This window comes from Accipiter gentilis, chromosome 11 (assembly GCF_929443795.1).
Source record: "Accipiter gentilis chromosome 11, bAccGen1.1, whole genome shotgun sequence".
NCBI classification, from domain to species: Eukaryota; Metazoa; Chordata; class Aves; order Accipitriformes; family Accipitridae; genus Astur; species Astur gentilis.
In genome coordinates this window covers 13,895,057-13,906,425 of record NC_064890.1, presented here as the reverse complement: position 1 = coordinate 13,906,425, position 11,369 = coordinate 13,895,057, and the positions used below count along the sequence as shown (strand labels likewise).

General features: G+C 36.4%; 1 protein-coding gene across 1 annotated transcript in view; it reads left to right on the top strand.

The window, feature by feature from the left end:
- The first annotated feature begins 3,014 nt into the window (after positions 1-3,014).
- The window catches only part of CCDC146 (coiled-coil domain containing 146), a 69,320-nt gene continuing 60,965 nt past the window's right edge, over positions 3,015-11,369 (top strand). The window contains exon 1 of the mRNA XM_049813664.1: positions 3,015-3,173. Within this exon, the coding sequence (XP_049669621.1) occupies positions 3,018-3,173 (156 nt within the window). The 5' untranslated portion in view covers positions 3,015-3,017. The remainder of the gene's footprint in view (positions 3,174-11,369) is intronic.

Genomic DNA, 11,369 nt, shown 5'->3' with positions numbered 1-11,369 from the left:
ACTTAACATAATATTATAAACTTTTCAGATTCAGAAGATTGTTTTTGTTCTCTCCCTGCCCAGCAAATTGGAGTCTTGGTGAGGACTCTTTTGTACTACCGTACTGTGAGGAAGTGTATTTTTTTGACTGGCGTCAACTCTATGTTGCACATACAAGTATCGACAAAAATGCCTACACCCATGAAGGTCTCGGGTTTTGGCATTGTTCTGCTTAGAGTTTCTGACACTGTGCTTTTCCCTCTGTCTAAATTCTGCCAGCATGTTTAGAGGAACAAATAAAGCAGCAGCAGCAGCCATAAACATGAAATGCATATGCTAAAATATTCAGCAATTCTTTACAGATGAAAAATTGCTCTCTATTTATAAATGTGTATACATGTTTATGTACAGTATTTCAAAGTTTATTTCTTGGCATCTCTGATGTTTACAGTGGTTTCACAATGTTTTGACTCCTCCAGGAGGGATCATGAAATTGCTTTTTTTTCCATAAGCAAATACAGCCGCTGAAATCTCTCTAAAAGTCAAAATGTTCCTGAAGGAATTCCAAACAGCACTGAAGAAAGTCATAAACTTGCCAGTTTAAATTTCACTACCTTTATAGACAAGTGACTTTTCAACAGGTAGATACACACAATGCAACATTTTTATATACATCTTCCTACCACAATTATAAAAAGAAATTAGATTTTTCTAACTGTCAGATTTCTGGCTTTGGAATGCAAAATTGCTCTGGTTGTTTCATTGGAGATATCTGGTATATACTATTGAAATTTTTTCTTGATTTTATTACAGTTTTAATTTTGATTGTCCTTGATTTATAATAAAAAGCTATCTTTCAGCAGAGAAAGGCTGAATGATGTCAAGACTGACTAATTTGAGGTGGGTTCTGCATCTTTGGCAGCTGATATGTGTTTTGTAATGATTTTGTCCAAGAACAGAATACGATGTTCTCTGCAGAATAGTTATTCTGCATAATAATTAATCTAGAAAGACCTGCTGCTGTCAGGTGAAGACCTGCAGAAGTTGGCAATCTTTCTCCCAAAATTTTGAACTAAAATACTGTGATACTGATTTGTCTATTCATTTCATCTACAGCCAACTTCAGAGAACTTGTGAAGGAATTCTTGAATTCCTCCATGTGTGCTGTGTCTCCACTTTCCACTGTGCTTTGCTCTACAAATACTCTATGGCTCCCCTGTCTCCCTATGTCATGGCAAGATTTCTGTGTGCCTCAGAAGTCCTTCTGACCCCTCTCTTCCTTCTCTAAGATGCTTATTGCCTCTCTTTAATCATCCCAGCTGTCTTTACATCTTTCTCCTGAAATGTTTGTTTCTTGTTTTATGCTGCCTTCTTGCAAAAGGTATTTTAAAACTCTTTGAATATACAAAGCTCTTAATGTGGTGTTATGCCAGAAGACGTTTTTGGCAGCTATTAACTGGCATTTGATATAATGACAAGTACCAACCTGATAGACATTGCTGTCTTATCAGGGTACCAGGAGCATTGTATCCCCTTGTATTCCACCTCCCATTTCCCTCTTCCATCTCAGCATTTTCACACACTTCAGACAGTTCTGATGATTGATGCCTGGGAACATAATTCTCAAGTGCTGGACTGAGATAGTAAACACAAAGTGAAGTTACATGGAGTTATAGTAACTTGATGACATTAGGTCTCATCTTGTTCAGAAGTAATTAATAAATATCCTTGATCTAGCTGTTCCTAATGCAAGAATCTTAGAGATTTCTATTCCTAAATGAGAGCTATAAAAGTGGGATTTTCTCAAATATAATTGTGGGAAAGTTATCTTTTCCACAACCCTACTTGTTCCAACTTTCTTTTATTTCTCTCTCTGTGTATTTATTAAAAAAACGTGTTACCTAATTTGAAATCTTCAGGATAAAGCTTATACCAAGCTACGATTACAAAATTTGGATTTTAGCCTCTTGTAAAGCTCCTTCTTTTGGGGAAGAAAAAGGGGATTCCCACACTGTACTAGGGATCAAAATACAGCTTGAATCCTGTGAGTTTTATTATTACTCTTGAATTAGCTGACTTGGATATTTTTCAAGGTTATTTCAGAGATCACAGGTACTAAACATGTAACCTGGTACATAACTGAAATGTTAGTACTACATAGGAGCTCTGACATGAGGAGATTTCAGAATAATTATTTTTTCCAGTATTTTTGTACCTCCTGTTCTCAGATTTTATATCATGTTTTCTCTTTTTGTATGGTTTCAGGGTTTATTTGTTGGGTTTGGGTTTGTTTTTTTCTAAGTATGGCTATGCAATGACTTAAAGACATGAATAATGATATTACTCACACAAGTTAGACCGGTTCTTGTACTCAAGATCTCTGTGTTCTGTGAAGGGGTTCCTTTTGCAAGGTCAACAGACACTGTGAAGGATGAGCTTACGTTGGATGCAGAAAAGGGAAGCACATTCTTGGATTAGTCTTATGGAAATGACAGAGAAAGTTTATAGCAGTTATACCTATAGAAGCTCCATCCACTTGGGGATTTCCTTTATAAGGACCTGCCTGAAGGCAATGGCTGGACTCCTCAGTTTAACGGATTTCCAAAACTCAGCTGGTCAAAGCCCTAAGCAAGTCAATTTAGTTTTGAAGTTAGCCCTGCTTTGAGCAGGAGATTGGACTAGATGACCCCAGAGGCCTTTTCCAGCCAAAACCTATTATTCAGTGCCTGTTCTTTAAGACATATTGTTTTGCATGTTGTCTAACGTTTATGTGACAGTAATATAGCCAACTATTAGAGGATTTTAAAGATACTCAAACAACGATAGAGTGATAGTGCAGCCTTTTACAAGTCTTTCATGAAGTTATAACTGTAGACACACCTGGTTTGCTCACATTGTGACTTTTGTTGTTTGAATGTGTGTCTCGCATGTCGATGTTGTGTGCTTTACACTACACATTTATCTTGCACAGTCATATATATCCCTGTATCTAATTAACTGTATTTTTTGGGTTTTGTTACTTCCTAGAACTTCAAACAATGAGTCAGGCTGGTGAAGAAAGTTCCAGTTCCAGTGACACAGAATTGGAAATCAAGAAGGAGCAGCCTATCTGTGCTCTAGCTCCAACAGTTTATAGCCGAGATGAGGGATCCACTGATGTAACAGCAAGTCCTGCATTTCAGTGTTTAGATGAGGTACCATGTACCCCAGCTTTCTCTATAACAGTGCATACTGTGTTCAAATCAATTAATCTGAAATGTGTATAATTTGTTGTTCGTAGTTGAAGGTTGTTACCGTAGCTGTCTGTAGCTATTTCTTCTCTGATTTTCTTTCTAAGTGGTAAGAACATTTTGTGAAGCAGAAGCATACATGGGGCATATTCTTGCTGGGGATGGTTAAACCATGACAGCTTAAAAGATAACAATGTTATTTTTTTCAGTGATCATGGCCTTAAGAGAAATGAGAATAGGGAGGTCTTGTTTTTGTAGTATTGTAGCTATAGAGGTAATTGCATCATGATTTTTAAAAAGACTTAATAGCTGCAGGAAAAATCCAAGGTAAGTGGCTCCAGGGGCGCTAATAACTGATGATGATGGAAGAAACCTTTTGGAACTCAGTTTCTTCTGCAGACTTTTCTGTGTTCAGGAAACTTTTAGAATACTAGAAATATTTTAGAATTTAAGATATCAAATACATATCAAATGGAATCCTTAAAAATGTAATGCCAGAAGAGACATTAAGAGATCATCTAATCCAAAATTTACACTGAAGTAGATTCACTGCAGATATTTGTCTAATTTGTTCTTAAAAAGTTTAACTGATGGAGATAGCTCTTTGGGCATCCTCTTCCAGCATTTCATCATTGCTAAAGTTTTTAAAAAAGAAGTTTTTCCTAAATCCCAGTTTAAATTTCATTTGGAGTGAATAATACAGCTTTCTTCCTGCCTTTCCCACAGTGACAAAGGAGAGCAATTTCTGCCATCTTATTAATAAAAATATACGTGTCTCATATCCTAGGCAGGCTTTGTTCATACATCACATTTTTCTTAAAGTTCTTACTTTAAGTTGCTTTACCCTGGGCTCTTTCCAGCTTGGATCTGCCAGATCAGTTTCCTAGCCCAGCTCTCTTGCTCTGCCTTGGACCTAAGGTCAGTAGAAAGGAAAGGGTGAGAATTTGTAGTGAAGACGAAAATAGGTCTGTGCCTTTCCTATCCTGCTATTAGATCATACTGAACATACCATGAAGCTGCAAAGTCAGTCTCTCTCTAGTCTCTTGTGCATTCAAGTAAAATATACAGGAGGGAGAGAGATTTTCTTTCAGTTCAGTGCCAGTATATGGTGAGCCCACAGCTTCCAGTATTGTTGTAGTACAAAACCCCTTTCTTCTCAGTCCAAGGCAGCTGGAAAAGTCCAGGACAGCTCAACTCTGAAAGAGAGTGATGTCTCACCTTACAGAAATCCTCCTGTCTACTAAAAGTGTGGAAACTGTGCTTTGGGAAGAACTTTATTTTCCAGCTACTCCTGTACTTTTTCTATACATTTTCAGTTGTGGTAGAATTTTTGATATGTCAACAAGTACAAGATATCCTTACCCCCCACCCTTCCCCAAATAAAATAAATCTAAATGGTATAACATTCTAAAATATATTCTACATTTCTGCTTTGTTTTCCTTATTTGTAATCATGGTGAAAACTTATTTTTCTAGTCTTATTCTAGAAAATTATCAGATCATTTGACTGATTATTTTTTTTTCCCCTCCATAAAATCTTTCCAAAGAGGTTATTCTGTGTGTCAAATTTAAGGCCAACTTGTTTAACTCTGATAACATTGTAAACCATTAGTGGGAAATAGAGGGTAACCTTAGTATTAGAAGTTGTTCCCAACTCAGGAAAAAAATCTGCAGCGGAAAATCAAAGTAAGCAATTTGCATAGGATTTCATAAATGAGGTCTCTCGGTCATTTTGTCAATTTTTAAAAGGAACTATGACTCATTTATTCTTACCATAATTTTTAACAATTCGTGCTTGTGGTCTATGGGTCACTTTGGCTTTTCATCACTTATTCACATTTCTTCTCTTCCACTGACGTGTTTGTTTTCCTTTCTTGAACTTTATGCATAATTCAGAGATAAATATATGACTTTGGTCACCATAGAGGTTGTTGCATTGACACTGGCTTCAGCTTCTTGGAATAGCTTCAGAATTTTTCCACAGAAGCAGAATTGTATTATATTATCTCTGGTTTACTGGCTAGTCATTTATGCCTGCATAGCAGCAAATACTTATCAGAAGGGACACCTTTTGATATTATAAGATTTATTTGAGAACAGATATGTCCCTCCTAGCAGTAAGCCTTCCAGTCAAGCCAGTTTTGTTTCTCTCATGTAAATAACGGATAGCCAAACATATAAATAGCAAGAAGTCAAACATGCACACTCTCTTTCCTTCATTTTTAATAACACATAGTAACATTGTTTAGCCTTGTGGGTTAGGTAAAAATATTTAAAACTGGACAGAGGTTTGAACAAAAGCCACTGAGTTCATCATAACTTGCTTCTTTTCACCAAGTGTTTTTGTTTATTACCAAGTTGACATCAGCATAACTCAGTACTTCCACTGCTGTTGGTTAGAGGACTGTCATACATTCACAAAATGAACTTTCCAATTCTTTTAGCCTTTGTTGTTATGTCCTTGAAATAAAGACCTTTGTTCTAACACTTCTAATTAAATTTCTTGACTTGCAAGTCTTTCCTCATACCCTGTTTTCTTCTAGCGTACACCATTAGAAATAAATCAATCTGCGTCATGTTAATAACTTTCATGGAAAACTACGTAGTCTACTACCTGTGTGATGAAATAAATATATTACTTGGATAAATGCTACATTAAGATGCAATAAATTATGCTGGTTTCATTTTTAATTTAGTGCATTATAGACCAGGTATATGGATGTGGTAGGTTGACCCTGGCTGGGTGCCAGGTGCCCACCAAAGTCTCTCTATCACTCCCCCTCCTCAACTGGACAGGGGAGAAAATATAACAAAAGGCTCATGGGTCGAGATAAGGGCAGTTTAATAAAGCAAAAGCAGAGGAAAACAGATGGTGTTATTCTCTACTTCCTATTGGCAGGCGATGTCTGGCCCCTTCCCAGGAGGCAGGGCTTCAGCACTCGTAGTGGTTGCTCCAGAAGACAAACGTAAAATAATGAATGCCCTCCCTTCCATCTTCCTTTACTTAGCTTTTATAGCTGAGCTGACGTCATATGCTATGGAATATCCATTTGGTCAGTTTAGGTCAACTGTCCTGGCTATGTCCCCTCCCAAGATCTTGCCAGCCCCAGCCTGCTGTTGGGCAGGGTCAGGGGGAATGTTGGAGAGACAGCCTTGATGCTGTGCAAGCACTGCCCAGCAGTAGCCAAAACACTGGTGTGGTATCAACACCTTTCTAGCTACCAATACAGAGCACAGCACTACAGGGCTGCTATGGGGAAAAATAACTCCATCTCAGCCAGACCCACTACAATTTGACTCTTAAAAGGTAGCAAAAAATGTATTGAATTTTATGTCATGTACATTGTCTATATTTCAAGAGCTATTAGTTTCATAAAATTAATATTTACTAGTAACTAGCTTCAGCAAAATGGTCTGAATTTATACTCATTCTTTGCATGCAAATTTATGGGGGTTTTTGCAACAGATGGTAATATAATACATTTTAGCTCTCCCTTTATCTGTGTATCAACCTTGTTACAACACTACTACTACTGCTAAAGCAGCACAGGACATATTGAAATTGCCATTTGAATAGAAAAAGCAACAGACCATGACATGAAACTGGATTAAATGCTCGAAATTACAAGATTAGGCAGAATGAAAATAAAAAAGACCAATTAACAAATTGCCTTCTGCCCAGTCTCATAATTTTTGTCCCAGTAATTTTTGCCCTTCCCTGCACTGTATGGTAGCATTTTTTCCCTCTGGACTCAAGTTGTTCTTTCCTTTCCTCCACCTGATCCAGGCTTTCCCATTTTAATGGGAGCATAAATAAATAAAACATTAGTTGTCATAATGATGCTGTTGGTTGATGTTTAGTTTGTAATCTGTTATAGTCTTCAAAGCCTTTTCTGTTGCTTAATTTTTGGGTTTTTACCCAAATCACAATTAACGCCAGGCGTACAAAAGACACCTACTCCATACATCTTTCTGATTTGATAGTGAATCATTGACAACTACACTCCAGGAAGTTTTCCATTCACTTTAGCTTTGCAAAATTTTGAAGATTTAATAAAGTTGATGAATTGATCACAAAATCTACTGGTTCATCTTTTTGATTCAAGAGACTATCCAAAAACTAGGATTCTTTAGGTTCTTTCAGTTAGAAGGAGAAATCAGTCATGGAGCCTAGTATCTTTTAATTCTGTTTAGTTAATTCTGTTTATTTATAAATCAGGTACAAGCTCTTCTTTTTCTGGGGAAAAAAAAAAAAAAGAAATTAAATGGTGGGAAGGTAGCTTCTCCCAGTTTGAGGTCTTTTTCAGTTAGTATTATATTAGCAGTTCTTGTTAGGCTTTACTCAAGAGTGATATCTCTGAGTTTTTCTGTGCTATACTTTTTCTTCCTTTTCTTTGTATGTTCTTGGATTAGAAAGATAGTTTTTAGTTCACTCAAATGTATACACCTGTTTTTAAAACAATACCAAAAAAAGGATTCTGCAACATTTATCTTGCATGTCTTTGTAGTGGATGCTTTGAGGGAGCTGTTAATTCTGTAAAATAGCGTACTTGTGAATGAAAAGTGCTTTATTATTTCCCAGATTCAGTGAGCGGGTACCTTGTTTGGAAGGTACCACAGTAATCCCTTTCTGCTAATGAACATCATCCGTTTATGTGCTAAACCTAAAACTGCAGCAGAATAAACTCCTTTGGGAGGTTTCTCTGACTGGTCTAATGCAGACTGTTCCACTCTGTATCCTATAAAGATAAAATGGACTGTGCCTCCTATCTGATACCAGCACCAAATCTTTCATTTGCACTGCTTTTTTTGATGGAAATTGTCACTATCATGCTATGTTTCTTTTTGCTGGTGTCCAAGCATCCTATTGCTACCATCCATCAGGAAGCAGAAAGAACCTTTCATGAATATTTTTCATGACTGTTTTGAAACTTGGAGTCTTTCTGAGGTTATTGAACTTATTACCCCTGACCGCTAAAAGTGGTTGAACTGCTAATAAAGATGTTAACCAAAATCCTAGTTCTACTGGAATCACAGGGCAAAATCTCCATGTTTACCAAAAAACAAACAGTATAGTGACAGTGACTTCTCAAGCAAATTTCACTTCTGGTGACCTGACGCTGACTCACGTGGATCTGCTAGCTGGAAGAGTCATGGAATGATGCATATGTTCGGTGTTTGAATGTGGTTTAAGGGAGAAAAGGTACTTTTCATTTTTCTCTTTTTTCTCATCTGTGCTGCAAGAAAGAAGAGAAAGTCACATAAAGGTTGGCTACAGCTTTTAAATATAAATACTAAGAATCAGTATTTCATATATTTCTTCAATGGCATTCCGACATCTAACAATGCCACTCTAGAAAATATAGACTTTTCCAAATTATTTTGCTGTTTTTTAAGTCTCTCCTAACTTAGGTTAAATGGTGTAAACAACTTTCCTTTTTTTAAAAAAAAGTTGATACATCTTTAAATGAAAAATTTCCTAGAAAAACTAGCTTCGTAGTCTAAGATAGAATTTTTATTTTTTTTATACAAGCACCAATTTAATTTCTGTTGACCTACACATACTGTAGTGTGCTTCCTACTCTTATAAAGTATGATCATCAGTATATTTTTGCATGGTAACCATAGCAGTGGATAATTTATTTCAGTATTCTCCAAACATGTATGTGCTCTATCAAAGACGTAAAAATCTTAACACAGCTGTTGAATGCAAGCAACATTTTCAAACTTAAGCTGATCCGGGCACACTCCACATTACGTGCTTCAAAGGCTTCTGGCACAAAAAAAAAGCAGTATAAATGCATTGGCACAGACAGCAAAGACAGATGTTGTCTCCACCTCCACCCATAGGAATCTGACTGCTAATTAAATAAACCTTTTTTAACTTTGTTGATATGGTCGGCTGGGGAGCCAGCTAGGGATGATAATGTGTCTGTAAGCTAGAGTTGGGGGTTTTTTGCAACAACTTTCAGCAAGCAAGCAATAGTTTGCGTAGTGAATGTTAAACTGATCAGTTGTTGCAATAGGTAAGTTGATTGTTCCAGTTGGTGGTAACTCCTATAAAAAGCTGTAGAGGAGTGGGGTGAATTTACAGATGTCTTTAAACAGCAGGATTGGGATCAGAGCCAGTGTAATATGCTTTTTCTATTGAGAGTTTCTTTTTACCGCTTGCAGGTGACATTGTGAGGAAACAAGGCCGGGAAGCTGTTGCATGTGTTCATACTATCACAAAGCAGGTGGTATTTCTTTTCATTTCTGAAAAGCATGTTTGAAAGCAAATGTGATGTGTTGTTTCTTCTATGCTGTTGTAAAGTCAAGTGCAGATTTCATGCCACACAGAGGAAACACAGCTCCCTAAAGCTGCAAGTCTAGGAGAAGGAATAACCTTTAACTGCAGCATCTTCTTGCATTTTGGCCTTTTCTCAACAATTTCTGAGACTCGTGAGACTTAAAAAGACAAACGTATTGCTGTCTTATGTTCCAAAGCTGTCTCCGTCTTCCCCTTTTCTCAGCCAAAATGTGTATCTGAGATCTGATAATCCAAAACAGGGTGATCTTGTACTAAAATTGTGAGTCTACCTGGCCTTGGCTTATGATGTTTATGTAAGCAGAACTGCGTGGTGAGGAAGCCAGAGCAATATTAACCAAACATACATTCGATAAAAATGTCCAGTGGCAGAGAATCATCTGTGATAGGGATTAGGTTATTTTAAATGTTAAAAACGTGATTTCAGGTTTACTTATTCAAGAAACCTGTGTCCAAATACTCAATGAACACAGCCTTAAAGATTTGCATGAGAAAGAATTGTTATCCTTGGGTTTAGAGGTTGGGCTGCAGAGGTAAGCAGAGGGGCTTTTGTACTCTGTCTGAAGAAACAACTGTTTCTTGAAGTGGGTCCTTCTCCATAAAAATCGTTGACTCCATGTAATTGCTTAAAAATAAGTGTGTAAAACTTACTTATTTTCTACTGTGTAATTCTAAATGTTGGTGTACTATTTCAGGGAAGGGTAATATTAATTAGACTTACAGTTTGTTTAGATTATATGAACATAATTAGGTACTTGGAGACATTTTTTCCAGCTATTGATTATTTTCCAAAAGGATTCTTCTTTTACTGGCACCAGAAAAATTTGATGAACAAGGACTTAAAAAATAATATTGATTCATATCCTGTTCTCATGACTTGTGCAAGGGTTGAATTTAACATATCGTCTTAAAACGCTGTTTTCTGTTTCTGGTTACCCTTGAGGATGATGGCCAAATTCACTTCTGGCAGAAGTATTATAACTCCATAAAGTTTCATTGGAGCTGTGAATGAAGGAGATCAGTTTACTAAGTGGAATGTTTGCATTTAGCAGGGCCTGTGGATGGTATTTATCAGCCATTTTTCTTTGAAACTTGTCAATGTCTTCAGGCCCATATATACCATATTATTTTTCTCTTATCTCCTGCAAAAAAGAACACAGAACACTTTTCTAAAAATATATTTAAAATCTCTTTCTTGGTAGGCCAGTATTGAGTTTTTATGTCACCTTTTTTCTCTATGAAAACTTGAACTCACATCCTTCCTGTTTTGATTTTTCTATTACATGTAAGTCATAGAAGCTAAGTAAATTTGGCAGGGGTTTTTTTTTGTTTGATTTTGGTTTAAGTTATAAACACAGTGTCCTAGGTATGGATTGAGAACCATGTTAATTTCCTTTGAAAATAATCACATAAATGCAAGTTTATCTTCCACCAAATTGTCAAACTACCTGTTCTTCATAACTCATTCTCTGAGTTTGACTGCAGTGTTTCCCAAAAAACACCATTGAGGAAACAGATATTTGCATAAAAAGGGGAAGAAAAAAAAAAAAAAAATCACTGCTTTCAGACCTTCTTTTAATTTCTTCTCTCTTTTTTTTTCTGCCTTTTTTTTTTTGTTTAAGCAATGCAGATAAAGCCAAGACATTACAGTCTGCTTGGCTGATCACATTGAACAGATGGGTTTGCGACTTTATTTTTTGGAAACAACCCATAGGAATTTTGCTAGCAAACTTGCTGTTAGTAATCTTCTTCACTAAAATTCACAATTTAAATATTAGCAAGATCAAAACCACAAGGGTTTTCATATGATAATCAGTGTTACATAGAAGTTTTCCATAAATTGAAAGACATGT